This window comes from Engraulis encrasicolus, chromosome 11, assembly GCF_034702125.1.
Source record: "Engraulis encrasicolus isolate BLACKSEA-1 chromosome 11, IST_EnEncr_1.0, whole genome shotgun sequence".
Lineage (NCBI taxonomy): Eukaryota > Metazoa > Chordata > Actinopteri > Clupeiformes > Engraulidae > Engraulis > Engraulis encrasicolus.
In genome coordinates this window covers 29,479,621-29,495,860 of record NC_085867.1, presented here as the reverse complement: position 1 = coordinate 29,495,860, position 16,240 = coordinate 29,479,621, and the positions used below count along the sequence as shown (strand labels likewise).

The 16,240-nt window shown below is 42.8% G+C and overlaps 1 protein-coding gene across 3 annotated transcripts in view; it reads right to left on the bottom strand.

Moving 5' to 3' along the window:
* Nucleotides 1-7,558: 7,558 nt before the first annotated feature.
* sh3glb2b (SH3-domain GRB2-like endophilin B2b) overlaps nucleotides 7,559-16,240 on the bottom strand; it is a 52,926-nt gene continuing 44,244 nt past the window's right edge. For all 3 annotated transcript variants that reach the window (XM_063210384.1, XM_063210386.1, XM_063210385.1), the window contains 2 exons: nucleotides 11,511-11,757; nucleotides 7,559-9,092 (listed from right to left, as the gene is read on the bottom strand). In XM_063210384.1, coding sequence (XP_063066454.1) covers nucleotides 8,985-9,092; nucleotides 11,511-11,757 — 355 coding nt within the window. In that variant the 3' untranslated portion in view covers nucleotides 7,559-8,984. The remainder of the gene's footprint in view (nucleotides 9,093-11,510; nucleotides 11,758-16,240) is intronic.

Sequence of the window (16,240 nt, the reverse complement as noted above, 5' to 3'; positions counted from 1 at the left end):
TCCACATAAATCATACATGAATGAAGGAAGCCATTGGCGCCATTAGACGCTGAAGAAGTGCTCTGACTGAAATGTTTGTGCGAATAAACAAAGAAAAAATCTTAAGAGTGTTGTCCTTCGCGAATAATGAAGGACCACATAAGACTCAAGATTCACGTTTCTTTCTAATGGTTCCGAAGAAAATTTGTCATGTCTTGGACATATGTACATAGCTGCCACATACACACAACACTGATACACATGACACCAAAAAACAATAAACAAAACAAACAAAAAAACACATACATACATACATACATACATACATACATACATACATACATACATACATACATACATACATACATACATAAAGTGCCATCATAGAGATACTCTAGTGCAGTGTTTCCCAACCAGGGGTACGTGTACCACTAGGGGTCCGTGAGCACACTGCAGGGGGTACTTGGAAATGTTCTATTTGTATAACAAATGTATGGAGCAGCCACATCAGGACAGAGAAAATTATATAGAACATGAATTAGGGGGTACTCATGGCACAATTAAGAGGCTTAGGGGGTACGCAAGACAAAAAACGTTGGGAAACACTGCTCTAGTGCATATCTACTACAGCCTACCACACACATACATACATGGCATTACAAATATGGTAGTTGTGAATGACCTGCGTTCAATAGCTTCACAGAAACAGGGACAAAAGAAAACCTATACCTATTCAAAAACCTTTTCTTGTTTTTAACTGGTACTCTGAATCAGAGCCATACAGAGGGGAGAGTCGGGCAATCTCCGCTGTGTGCTAAGGCCGACTTCCTCATTAGGAAAATTAGCTGTTTTAGCTTCTCAGTACTGCTCAGCGTTGCGAATGTTAGTTCCTAGTAGGGGGCCTAGTGGGCGTAGCACACAGCAAATGCAATGCGATGCAATGCAGGGAATATGACAAGACTTGCTGTTCGTAGTAATAACTTCAGATAAACATCACAGATGATAAAACTGTTGGGATTATCACCACCGAGACAGTTGATGGTTTACATATTTGTGGCGATTACCCCGCAGTATAGTTCGTTAGTCCTTATTTTTGGCTGTTAATGTGGTGGTTCTATGTTGAGTCTATGGAAAGACAGCCGCTTTAGGCACAACCTTATCTCGTTGAAAGGCGGGGCTGCAATTTAATTCCTGGTCCTCCAATCGCGTAACTCTTCCCTCTGTATGGCTCTGCTCTGAATCGCCTGCCAGAGGGTAGCCTCTCATATTCTGGATACAGAACATGTGATGGATCCTCAATTATTTTCCTAGCATGCCTAACTACATAACTAACTATAATTCCATCAATGGACCCAACCCCCCCCCCCCCGACACATGAGTGCAAAATATTTGTTTATTTCAATGGGGTAATATGAGGAAGTGTGTTTTAAAAAAAAATGGGACAGTTACTCCATTTTCCGGGACAAACCATAACATAAACCAGAGCAATCCAGGAAAATGTGTGGCATTACTACTGTATGTGTGGCTCTACCATCCTCAACCAGACCTACAATTACTCAAATGACGCAGATACAATATGTGAAAACCAGCGTGCTAATTATGCTTGATGATGCTTTGATGATGATCAGGGTGAAGTCAATTAATGATCTTGAAAATGTTGTTTCAGTTTACCTCCAATCCGTTATCCGTTTAGTTTTTTAATTTATAAAACTACGCAATGTTAATGTATTTCATCCAGACATTGTTAGGACCATCTAGTTGAACAAATTAAGTGAAAAAGATGTTTAGGGGCCAAGCAGCGAAGCTGGCGAAGGCCCCTAGTGTTTTAGTTCCCTCATTGACTCCAGTCAAAATTCTTCTCCCTCTGCAAGTCTATGGCAGCCCATAGAACCGTACATAGGAAAGTTATGAAAATTGGCACACATATTTGAGGCAGCATCAACATTACCCGCAGCGATTTATAGGTCCCCAGCCCCAACGCTCTAGCGCCACCAGCAGGTCAAAGTTGCAGGTACATTTCTGCTTGTAACTTTTGGACCGCTGTTCCAATTTTCAAAAACTTGGTATCCCTGGAATCCTTGGCCCAGGACAAATCCGAGAACTAGTGATGATATTGTACCCTGCGTGTATAGTTTTCCCGCAAATTTTAATTTTGTGAAATTCAATAAAAATGCTATTTTTCCCACAATTTTTGACATTTCTTTCTGAGAATTGGTATATAACATCTCTGGCCTGAGCTACATATGGGGTCTCAAGGAATAAGGGATATCTCTTATCGTTTGGCCGTTACAGCCAATCAAAATCGTCCTAAAAGTCGCCAAACAGGATGTGAGGTCATATCTCAACAACCGTTTGTCGGATTATGCTAATATTTTTTGCACACATACTAGTCCATCCCATACCACAAAAAAATGCAGGCTCCCAGCTGAAACCCTCTAGCGCCACCAGCAGGTAAAAGTTTTTGCTACATATCTGCCTGTAGCTTTTGAACCATACTCCCAATTTTCAAAATATTGGTACACAGGTCATCTTCATACTATGGTGCACCCAGGTATGGATTTTCGTAGCGATTGAAAAAACTATCAGGTCACAGCAGGCATTCAAAATTTTGGAAAGAATGGAGGGATTTTTTCCTCATCTCTCTGTCCCCTCTGCCCCCCCTCACACACACACAGACAGAGGGAGAGGGAGAGGGAGGGGGGAGAGGGAGAGGGATAGAGGAGGGAAGGAGGGAGAGAGAGAGAGAGTGTCTCTCTCTCTCTCACACACACACACACACCCACACCCACACACACACACTCGTTACTTCTATGTACACCAATTCCTCAGACCAGTCTCTCAAAAGGCTGGCCAACATTACATTGCAGCCTATATGATTCTTATGTTTAGGATTTCAAGGACATATCTATTTTCAGTAGGCTCCTGATTCTTTTCCATAATATTGTATGTCATATAAATATTACACATATTTTACTAAATAGAATGATCACAGAGGATTATAATTGCTGTCCAAAAAGCAAGCCTCTCCAGTATAGAAATTACTCGCTGATATTTTATAGACTACTTTGAGAGGGAATGGAAATGTGTTACTCAATATAAATCACGGGCAGCACAGGCCCTGCCGTGGCCAACCGGTAGGGCACTCGTCTATCATGCGGCTGACCCGGGTTTTATTCCCAGCCCAGGTCCTTTGCCGACCCTCCCCGTCTCTCTCCCCATTTTTCCTGTCAACCTGTCACACTATCCTGTCAAATAAAGACAACACCACCACAAAAAAACAAGGGCAGCACAATTGTATTTTCTTGCTTTAGGAAGAAATTCAATATTATATGTGTAATAAAACAGATTAAATACATGTTGTAAAAATTAAAGCAGTATTTACAGATTGAATGCAGTTATATGAAACTAGTTTTCCTAGCAATGTCAGATTTTCACAAGACCTGGTACAGATGATCTCTGGACTACTGTGCAAAGACTCCTTAAAGGAATTTACATTTCGTACCGTTTGGCTATGACAGCCACAAACATGTCTGGAAAGTCGCATAACAGGAAGTCAGCTTATATCTAGTCAGCTTATATCTTGGATTCAAACCAGAGGGGGTTCACTCACGGAACTAGCCACTAGCCACAACTGTCTAACTCTAACCCAAAACCAAGTGAAAAATGAATTGGTGTCAATGGAGTTTTCTATTATTACAATGTTTGTCTCGTTGTATAATGCTTTGCCCTGAAATATTAATATTCAGTTCGAAGCTACGATAATAATACCTCATTTAAGTATCGTTTCGTTTTTTGGCCACTAGATTATTATATACTGGGTCACAGAGCTCAATGTATGAGACCAAACCCATAAACATTAGCGGAATGCTAGCGAGTACAAGTCGAAATCTTCAGCCCTGCTGGAAAACCAAACACCTAAAAAATGTTCAATACATACCTATATATAACACCACCCATAATTCTTACCAAGACTATTTTGTTGATGAGATTTGTGACTGGAAATTGCAGTAGCACTTTATTTTACATTTAGCCCTATGGGCTCCCTTTTTCATTCCATACATTTTCCACTCTGTTTCCACTTGCCAGCGTTTGCCACCTAGTGGACACCCAGGAACTGCAAAGCTAACTGGCTACAATCGCAACCAATCAGACTGAAGATTCTCCTCTATTCTAATGTCTCTGTTCAAACTAAACTTGGTTCACATTATCACCTTCCCCTCCAAAGATTGCACACCAACATTGGTGAGATTTGGCCTAAAGGGAGCGCTGCAGTTAATTTTGTTGCAGTGGCGACTTGGGCAAGTTTACTGCTTGGCCCCGCATTGCTGCTTGCAGCTATATATTTTTTTTTTTAATTGCTAAATTTGAAAATGGCCTGGAAAAAATCTAACACTTACTGTCTTTGGTCGTTTTTGACCCAGATATAAAAATAACAGTTTAGATAGTAATCTGCCCTCCAAAAACATTGAAACTGGGAAAATACCTTCAAAGTTTTGGTATTACGTATGTCGGATATTGTAGTTGCTGCAAATTTGACAGCAATGTCTCTAAAACGGGACACATTTGGACTATAAGGTTTTGTCACTTACAAGCTAAAGGAGGTATAATGAAGACAGTTTTCAGTCTAAACTCAATTTTGACAAAATAGTTACTTTGCCTGATTATCATCAACTTTCAAATCTCTTTTCGAGACTTGGTCTGACCAAGACCATAACGATTAACGTTTCCCAAACGGCATGGTTGACCAGCCTCCCTCGGTTTGCTACTGGTTGAGGTCAGAAAAGGTTGTGCCGAAACTTAAACCAAAACGTTTTAGTCCAAGTACATGTAGAGCGTCTCTGCTCAAAGTTGATTGGCTCCCGACAAAGTGGATGGAGTTCCCAATAACGACATTTGTATTGCTCCTGGCCTGGGGTCCGTATCTCGAAAGCGTCTTTGCTAACGACGGTAGCAACGTGCTTCGTAAGAGCGACTCAACTGTCTCTCGACAGCAACGCTCACCACTAAATCCAAGGGAATGGTGAGACGGTCTTAAGACGGTCTTAAGACGGTTAGCAACGTCAAGAATCGAGAAACGAACCCCTGACTAGTAGCAACGCTGAAGGAGTTGCGTCTGTAGGGCGTGGCCTGGCCAGTAGTTACTGCCCTTTGCCTTTGTTTGTCAGTAATAATTACTGGCAGAACAGAAGCCATTCATGCTCTGCATGCTGTACGGTATTTATGTTATGTTATTGCTGTATTCATATTTATATTAACATTAATACTTGCTAATTATACCAGAGTACACATCTCCAATTGGTTCCATCCAACAATGGGAAGATGAATTTATAGGAAAAGAAGTTCTGTTTCATGCTTTTGATAAAAAAAAAATGTTTTTGTGTGCATAAAGCCCTATAAAGAATGCATTGTAATGTGGATAAGCAGGTTAATCAGGGTGTGTGCTGTGCAGAAAGTAGGCCTAATGCAGGCATGATGGTTGGTGTTGGTGTATTTCTGTTGCCCACAGATCTAATTCTTTATTGGTGCCTGTAAAAAGACCATGAAATAACCAAGGTCATGTTTTTTTTTCTGCTTGTCTGCCTTTATTTTGCAGGACAGTAATGTAATGACAAGTAAATGAGTAGGAGACAGAAACGGGGTAAAGTTGGGAAATGACCCTGGCTGTATTCGAACCTGGTCCCCCATAATAATCTTCCCACATAACAGTCCGGGTGCCTTAGTGCTTAGTGCCTTAGCATGGTTGCCATCTCTGACTGCTGATTACTTTTATTATCTGATTTGTGGTAGTTGTCCGTAAAGCGTGTGTGCGTGCGTGCGTGCGTGCGTGCATGTGCTTGCTGTGTACTGTAAGTGAGCGCAAAGTTCAGATTGAAAAAATAAAATAAAAAGGAAGGCCTGTGACGCAGACTGTAAACCGAATGGACCATCACTTTTTGTGGTTGCCTTGGTTGTGTAATGGAGGGTGAGAAGTCTATTTAGGGTTGTGGTTTTTAAACTCATCTAATGTGGACCAACAGGCAGTCTAACATAACATATAGTGCAAACAGAAGGGAAACATCACTGGGACTCCTAACCAGAGATGAGTAATCAGACACTAAAGTAGAGATGACTCAAGTCCATGTGACCTTAGGTGAACGCCCCTTTAGAAGACTAATTAGCGGAATTCCCTTTCAGGCTCTCAGGGCCACAGAAAGAGTGGAAGAAGGAAGGAACAGCGCCCCCCTTAGGAGATCAAACTTTAGCACACTCCTTTGCATTGGTAGGCATGGTTTGATTAAAATTTAGTCAATTAAAATCTTGAAAATACAAGTTTTTAAAATAAACATTTCATTACATTTATTATTTGTCTTTATTTACACCACTGGCTGTCTACAGAGACTGTGGAACGTGCTACTTGTAGTAGTGATGGACGGGTGCGCTCAACTTCCCCCTTGGCTTAAAAGAAACAATTTTAGGTACATGTAAAAAAAAGATGCACTTGCAAGCTACAGTATCGTACATGCTATGGGACCGGCGTGAATCAAATCCAAAGCAGGAAGGACTTCTACAGAATAAAAAAAGTTTTTGTGTACACGTTTTACTTTTCATTCAGAGCAAACAACACGTTTTGCATGCAGCAATGCAACATCATCAGGTTTGCTTGATTTCAAAGTCCAAATCAGGACTGTCATAGGTGAGCCCAGGAAAAGAAATTACACAATGTTTTCATTGATAGCAACTCTGAATATGTGCAACCGTATCTCGGGCCATTTGTGAAGTCTTTACGAGAAAAACAGAAAAAAAAAAATCAACTTTAAGCCTTGTGGTGCCATTACGAATAGCCTCGTTTCTCGTGGTTGGGTGACGAAAGGGGGAATTGACAATTGGGGGTAGTTTTGTTCTGGGGGGAAGAATAATGCGGACGGATGTCAACAATCAAGCGTGAGTGAAGGCTAACTGGAAACGACGGTAATCAAACAAGAGATTTAGGGTTAAGGTTAGGCTTAGGGACAATGTTGGAGGAAGGGAGAGATGTCATGAAGCTGACACAACGATAGCGCTCTCCTCCCGGAATGCACGCTGCTCGGGTGGTCTCTCCCTCTCACTTGCTCTCTCTCGCCCTCTCTCTCACCCACTCTAGACAACAGCGTGCGTTGCCCAACCACGAAAAACGAGGCTATATCGTAGCGACACCACGAAGCATACAGTTGATTTTCCGCGAGACTGGGCTCGTATGTGGATGTGGTAATTATATTACACTTAGCTGATGCTTTTCTCCAAAGAAACCTGGTTATCACAGGCAGGTCCGTCGACATGACATGTTATTGGGCACGATCGTAATGAAGCAGTGCTGCTTTTGCTAGGCAGAGTGCATGGGCACTTTGCCAGTTTGATGCATTCTGCTTAGAATTTTCGAACCACAATGCATCAAACGGGCAAAGTGCACATGCGTACTGCACGCCCAGTGATTCAACATTTTTAACCATGCCAAATTGAAATATCTATTTCTTTAAAGAGCACTAAATGAATGTCTAGTAATACTATAAAAAAATGTTGCATCTTTCCTCTTCTGTGTAGGACACAATATATGACAACATAATTCAAATAAAGCTATTTTTATTATTTATATTCAAGTCATTTCATTCCATACACATCTTTATTCAAGAAGAGGTATCAAGTACACCGACATATTTTGAAGACCGGAGAGACCAAGTATCACAGTGATGGGGAACAAAAAAAAAAGTCACGATAAAGCACAAGTTGCTGGACCCTTAAAAAACATAGAAGATATTATGCTCAAAGTGTGCTCTAAAATGTATGCATCTTCGCACCAAACACATGTCCACATCAAACAAGAAGTAACAGACGAGACAAACGGACAGCCCAGCACAAACAGAGCAGCTCGGCAGCTGAACAAAAACTTAAGTTGAGAAATCTGAAATACGATACTACATTCCATTCCAGTAATTAAAAAAAAAATAATGAAGACCACTCACAAACGCACATCACCAAATTCCAACTGCTTGAGCAAGACAGCCTACCCATCCAGTTTGCTGCAGAAACCAAACGAAATGGAGGGAGATCGGAGCGCAGCCGGGGAGAAAATGGAGCAACCCAAGCAGAAACAAATGTACGAACACAAAATCCAAACCCACGAAAGATTCTGAATACGTGGGTCAATGCTGTTAGCTATGGTTGAACCACCTGACGTCACTGACCCACATACTGTATATGCAGTGCATAGACATAAAAACTCAGACTGATAGCGATAGTGATGCCCTTTTAAAAATAGTGTACGTGTAAGTGCGGAAGTGCCCCAACGACAAAGAAAATCAAGAGTTTTGACGTCTCTAACTCATTTTGCTAAGTCAGGAGGCCAGCACACACACAGACACACAGACACACGCACACTTACACGCACACGCACACTCTTTCTCTCTCTGTCTCTCTCGGTCTCTCTCTGTCTCTCTCGGTCTCTCTCTGTCTCTCTCCCTCACACACACACATGTTCAGCAGCCATGGTAATGATACAGACTTAGAGGACATGCAAGGAACAAAGGTGAAAAACAAACAAACACAAAAAAACAGTCAACAATGACTAGACATTTTGATAGGCTAACATGCATTATGGGACAAAGTAGTTCTTGTGTCTGCTCCATATTTCCCTGTGCTTCTTCTCCGCACTTAGATCTTAAAAATTGAGGTGTGTTTGTATTATGTAGAAAGTGTGTGTGTGTGTGTGTGTGTGTGTGTGTGTGTGTGTGTGTGTGTGTGTGTGTGCGCGCGTGCGTGCGTGCGTGGGTGCGTATATGAGCCAGTTGTACTGTATGAAGTGCAACTGCGTCAGGTGTGTGTGTGTGTGTGTGTGTGTGTGTGTGTGTGTGTGTGTGTGTGTGTGTGTGCATGTGCGTGTGTGTGTGTGTGTGTGCGCGTATATGAGTCCTTAGTGTGTGTGTTTGGGTTGTCCAGGAGCAGGGTGCAGGGGGCAGGTGGCAGGTGACAGGGGGCAGGGGGCAGGTGGTGGTCTAGCTGAGCAGCTCCAGGTATGTGACGGGCACCTTGCCCTTCTTGTTGCCCCGCTCCCCCATCAGCCAATCAGGGTCCATGCCAGGCACCGTGTACACCGTGATCAGCTGGGAGAGACAGGGGACACACGGCACATTCGTTAACATAGTCATAGTCATGACGTCAATAGCAATAGCAATAGTGTTTACATCGCAGAAGTATTTACGTATATAACTGTCATTCAATGTGTTAACATGGGAGGTTAGATAGGCTAGCGAGAAGGACTCCTGGCTCGGCTGCCTTACGACAAAGTTGGCTTCACAAATCTCATCCTACAGTACAAACCTTTGTCGAGGACAATAAGAGCTTTGGGCACTTTGGTTTGTGTTAAAAGACCCTCCGCATCCTGCGAGGTGTAAGTGTGGGGGTAGTGTTTGGAATTGTGTGAGAGCTTTAAAATGTTCTGTTTTGCAATATGTCCGCAAAACAAACAACTACACACGTATATAGCACATCTAACGTAGCTATAACCAGGGCTTTGAATCGGTTCAAGGAACGAAAACGAAAACCGGGAACTTTTTGTATTTTACTGGGAACAGACACGAAACCGGAAACGTTATTATTTTTTATGTTCTGGAACAGGAACACTTATTTAAAAATAATGGTAACCGGTTAATACCGTTCCTCAAACTTAATAAAAAGTAATTATTTTACTGCACACGTTACCATGATGGCTGAGGTTCACGTCCTGTGTGACATCAGGCATTCTCTGACTGAATGGAGAGAGAGCTGTGGATTACAAAGTCTCCACTCACATCTTATATAAGAGAAACCACTGTCATACAAAAGGGCAGAGTTTCCATTGCATCATTGTAAGACATTGTAGAGAAGCGTGTGTAAAGCGCACCGAGAATGTTCACCGTTATTAGGCATCCATGGCCGCTTCAATTATGCACAAACTCACAATGTTCATCATAGCACTCTCCATGACCCAAGTCAGCCTGGAGCGCGCATTTTCATCATTGAGGTTTATTCTCCGCTTAGCCTTAGGTCGTCCCTGAATGACAAAACTATTCTTTTCATCCGCTTGAATTTCAGTTTGGAATGTAGGCTGATTCCTTTGCACTTCCGTCTTTCTTGGTTAATTAACATCAGTTAGACCTATGGGGTGTAATCAGCTGACAGGAACGAAATTAACCGTTCCGGGAACAATATTTTTTTGTTCTAACCGGTTCGGGAACGTCAATTTATTGGTGGAACACATAACCAGAAACGTTATAATTCCGTTTCTGTTCGGAACGGAACGTTTGGAAAAAAATAACGGTTCAAAGCCCTGGCTATAACGCGGTATGATGAAACTTTCTCAAAATATATCTTACTAATGCGATTATCCTCGCTTCTTCCCAAACATGCCCAGGCCAATATGCTTCAATATGCTATGCTCCAGACAACATGTGGTTCAGGGCTGGTCTGGGACCTGAAAACAGCCAGGCATTTTTGGCTCAGTCAAGCACCTCACACATATTGTGCACAGCTTGCTTCCTGATCAACTCAGGGCAACAGGGCTGACCTGATAATCTAGCATACAGGGCATTTTCACAGTGGGCCAGCAGTCCTTGGATGGGTTTTTTTGTTTTGTTTTTATTTCCCCTTGCAAACTGGCCCCGGATTTATATGGGCCAGCCCAGTGGACTGAGCTACTGATAATAGGCTATTGAAGAAAAGCAGGGGATTGTGTGAAGGGCAGGTCTATGATAAAAATGCCTGTGCGATCTCTGGGTCCCTCTCCAGCCCTTGCAGACTGACAATGTATTTCCACGAAATCATCAGTGAGTTGTTAAGTCTAATAGGTAGCACATGTTGAAGTGGTGTCCCGGCCTCATGCATTGCAGCACATTCCCAGCACACCATTGGATTTACTCTAGCTTATGTAACAGGGTGGTCACAGGAGTAGGGGTGCTTAACTCGGTTGCTTTCACCGAAGTTTCACCGAATCGCTTTAATCCCTCAGTGATGGGAAGTCGACTCATGAGTCACTGAATCACTTGATTCACTTGTAAAAAAAAAAGACTAGCAAAAGCGGTTTGAGCACTATAGTAACAAGTCTTCCCTCGGATGCTATGCTAACACACATATTCCACATAATATATTATAAAATATAATAAAATATAAAATAATATAAAATAATATAATAATGGACTCATGCTCAATGTGGTGGGAATGGACCCGAGTTGCCGAGGGGCAACTCGAGCAAGGAGCAAGAGTGACAGTGGTGGCTTTGTTTACGCTGTAACACTGGGATAGGTTTACAGTCAAGTCGTAGTCTGTTTGACTTCCCTCAGAGTACCCACTGAGATGTAAGAGCGTCAATTATTGCGTCTCGTCTCCGCTCGATTCTCATGTCCTTCCACATCACGTTTTATTTACAAACAATTTTCAGTGTTTTTTTCCTACCGTACCCCTATACATTATCAGTGTGCAATACCTGTAGCTGTGTTTGGTTGGATGAATTAATGGTTGATCAGTGATCTGCTAGTGCGCCCTACCTCATCCGCCATTAGGGAGAGCTCGCTGGTGTCGTGAGCGTCGTAGTCGTACAGCACCTTGGCCTTGCGCGTGCCGGTGGCGGGGGGCTGCACCTCCTCTATCTTCAGCGTGCTGCGCTCCAGGGCAGGGGGGCTGCTGGGCGGGCGGGCTGGGGGGGAGGCACCCGGCTGGGGCCCGCCGGACAGGCCAGAGGGGCCTGCCGCCACCGCTGAGGTGGAGGGGCTCATGGCGAAGGCATTGGGAACCCTGAGGACGCAACGAAGGCAGAAGAATGAGTAGAATGCCTTGGAGTCCCTCGGAATTCATTTTTTGGAATTTTGAGCAATGTGTTTATGCGTGACTTGTGTGACTCATATAAAAATAATAATCAATAACACAAGATACAAGATTGTTGTATCTTGTGAGTGTCAAGGTATTCTTTGTACGACACATCCAAACAAAACACACCATTACAACATGCAACAAACAAAGCACACATTACACAGCACGCAGTATTGCAAGACATGAATTGTGCTACTCATTATGCTGTACCCACATGCTCCTCTCCTTCGCCAGGCTCACAGGACCCAATATAAATTGGGCAAAGTAATGTGTGGGTCTGCTGGAGGATCGGACAGAACCCACCCATGCACAGGGCCGGATTAACGCACAGGCTTGATATGGCTGCAGCCCAGGGGCCCCCACCTGCAAGGGGGCCCCTGCTTGGCCAAAAGTGAAAAGTTGTAGAATTGTGAGAAGATGTAATGTTGAACAAGTCCGACAGGCGGACAACAGATGCGTCCGTCTATGCCCGTTCTGAACCTTTTTTGCCCAAACTCCCCCCTGGCCTCCTCATAACCGGTCAAGGCAATTTATCAATAAGCCTACCATGTATAAGCCTGGATTTTAAAAAGTAGGCTACCATGAGATGGATTTGAAATACTGTAGATCAAGTAAATTACAAATTTCCAGACATTGTTAGTATATCAATCATTAGTAGGCTATCGCACCATTTCAGCATCACGTGCATGAATCTAAACATTGACAAATAGCCTAATAAATCAATAAAACCGTTGGGGTGAATCACACGCTTTATGGTTCAATTGGCAGCTTTTTAATGTCAAGGCACAACGCAGTCATCTAAGGTAAAGCATGCATCTAAGATGTTCTTTAATGCCGGAGTTCACCAAATTCAAACGATTGCAAAGCAAGAATCAGAAGACGCATGGTCTTCAAGTGCTCTCACTGAGTGCAAAACAGTCCACATCGCCCGCCAGGAGAAAATGAATGATTGTCCCTTGCAATATGTTTGTAAATGACCCCCTTTTAATTCTGGGGGAAAATGCACGACCGTCCCTTAACATGACAATTTATTCAAATAGGCCACCATAATAAGTTGTTGGTAATATGCGAGGTTCATGTGAGCAAGCTGATGTTTCTCATTGCGAGTGCTTCTCAAATGGCGCTTTTGTCTATAGTTTGAGCAGCATTATGTCTCAGTGTGTAACGCGCACGGACAACTCACTGAAACATCGTGGCAGAATGTTTCCAGACTCGCTGGGAATATTGACACTTTCGGGAGACTGCATACAGACTTCTGTGCTTCTGTGCCCGAGTGCAGTGCGTGCGCTTGCACTGCACTTGTGTCAGAATGCAATCAGCTGCGTAGCCTAGCCGGTTTGCTAACCATTATGATAAACGTTTTGGCTTGCACGCATGAGCTCCAGGCCAAAACTGAACTCTGCCACCTTGTGGACAAAGAGGGAATCACAATTCAGAAACGCGTCACGGACGGACGGATGAACGCCAAAGCCTCTTATAGAGATGCGTGAGACGCATCTAAAAATTCTTCCATCTTGTTGAGTGCAGTTTTTAATCTATTTAATACTCCTCTTCACAGTTGGTAGACATGTTATCCTTCATTCTAGCTCCTAATTATGACTGTCTATGTGATTTGTTATGAAATGTGCCCTTCGGAGGGCCCCACAGCCTAGGGGCTCCGGGCTATCTTAGCCCAGCCCTGCCCATGGACCCACCCATAATGCACTACCGGACCTATCCATACTACACTACCCACAATGCACTACTGGACCCATACTACACTACCCATAATGCACTACCGGACCCATCCATACTACACTACCCATAATGCACTACCGGACCCATTCATACTACACTACCCACAATGCACTACTGAACCCATCCATACTACACTACCCATACTGCACTACTGGACCCATCCATACTACACTACCCATAATGCACTACTGGACCCATCCATACTACACTACCCACAATGCACTACTGGACTAGGGTTGCCTGGTAAACCGGTGTAAAAAAGTACCACGGTACTAAGGCATTTAAAACGGTACTATACTGCGTTTGAAAAGTACCGGTATGCAACAATGTGGCAAACTCACCACTTGACGTTGCTTTGTAACCACAGTGATTGGAGCAGGAGGGGAGAACTGCTGCATCCAAAGGAAATATTTTAGCTTGACCACAAATGAGCAATGCCTTCTAACAAACACAGTATGAACTAGTTTGCAAAATGTGTTTTATGCATGGGAACCCAGACCTTCACGCTGAGCTCAGGGTGACACAACAAACACTCCAAGCTGAAAAGCAGTTAGCGTTAGCGATTGCTTAGCACTTTCATTTGTAACTTTAACTTACAGTTGGAACAGTATCATGCTGTAAGCCTACTTTATGCATATTTCACATTTTTGACATCATTTTTGATAACTTTGTGAATCCATCCAGTAAAATGGCCTCTTTGGCTGTAGCAAGTTAGCTAAACATGCTAGGTTACGACAGAACTAGCTCATTTACTGAGGGAGACACAGAGGGTATTTCTCAAAACCTAGTGCGCACACTTCCAAGTGTATCAAGCCTAATTAGTCACACCCAGTGATTGTATACTCTTTGGTGAACTCTACAGAGTATCCAATCACTGGATGTGACTAATAAAGAGTATCCAATCACTGGGCGTGACTAATTAGGCTTGATACACTTGGAAGTGTGCACACTAGGTTTTGAGAAACGTCCAGAGAGAAGAGGTGGCTTTTCATCCCTGCCTTTGTGCGTGTGTGAGAAAGAGGCGCCTCTGATTGGATCAGCCGAGTTTCACATTAACCCCTGAAGTGCCGGGGAACAGTTGTAGTGGCTATAATATTGAGTTGGGGTTTTGGTTAAAATCTACCATAAAAGCAGTGAAAACAAGCAAATGTGCGAGAAATAATTCACTGCACAAACAGTCCATATCACATTTGAATTTAAAGTAACTTACTATGATGTGATTTGAGTTATCCAAATAAATATCCACTCATGTTCTTGTATTTTGTGTCATTTTAACAAAATGATTTGGATGGCATTATAAAAAGATGCTGCTGTTTCAGTGCAGCAGTCTATTAAAGTATGACAGTGTTATATTGAGATTGGTGTGATTTGTACCAGGAGCTGGAAAAATACTGCATTACAGGACATAGAAATGTCGCACTATTTTTTTTTTTAAGAACCGAAAAGTACCAAAATACATGTTGATACCGGTACCGTTACCAAAATATTGGTATCGTGACAACACTATACTGGACCCATCTATACTACCCATACTGCACTACTGGACCCATCCATACTACACGACCCACAATGCACTACTGCATCCATACTACATTATAATGAAAAGGAAGAAAGGAGTCGCACACTGGAGCTGAATGCAAAATCAAAAACTGTATTAAACAAAGCCGAAAAAAGTAAATAAAACCGACAGACAAGGTAGACCCGAAACGTTTGTCCCTTGTCTGTTGGTTTTATTTACTTTTTTCGGCTTTGTTTAATACAGTTTTTGATTTTGCATTCAGCTCCAGTGTGCGACTCCTTTCTTCCTTTTCATTATTACTGCTCTTGGAATTACGCACCAAGCGAAATGCTCAGGATAAGACATTGGCGCGGACGCCACCCACCATTACTTTACCATACTACACTACCCATACTGCATTACTGGACCCATTTATACTACACTACCCATACTGCACTACTGGACCCATCTATACTACACTACCCATACTGCACTACTGGACCCATCTATACTACACTACCCATACTGCACTACTGGACCCATCCATACTGCACAAATTCCACGACTAGTTAGTCTGGCCAAGATGTCCATCTCTGATATTTCAATTTCTCCAAGGATTTGAGAAACATTACATAACACTTTGCTGACACCTTCATCCAAAGCAACTTCGTGTTATTTAAGTACAGGATATTGGTTAAATGGCTAGGAGAAATGTGGGGTTGGGTGCCTTGCTCAAGGGCACTTCAGCCATGGATGGAGGTACTGGTAAGGGAGGGATTTGAATCAGCAACCCTCTGATCTAAAGGCCAGTGCTCTAACCATTGAGCGATGGCTGCTCATGACTGACAATCAATTGGATGGGGCAGGTTTAAAGGTTAGTTCAGTTATTGGCCAAGCTGGGTTGCGTTTCCCCAAAACCCTTAAGTAGTACTTAAGCCTAAATAGTACTTAAGTATGAGGGGCCGCCTTGGCAATATACCACATAACTAAAAGTTTATGCATAAAATCATTTCATACAACATTTTTTTCTCGCACATGCAAATGAAATGGTTTCACCAAGTGCCTGTACGAGGTAAAATAGTGTATGTATAAACTTTAAGTGATGATGTGAGACCTATTTCTGATGTATTGCCTAGGCGGCCCCTCATACTTAAATACTACTTAGGCTTAAGT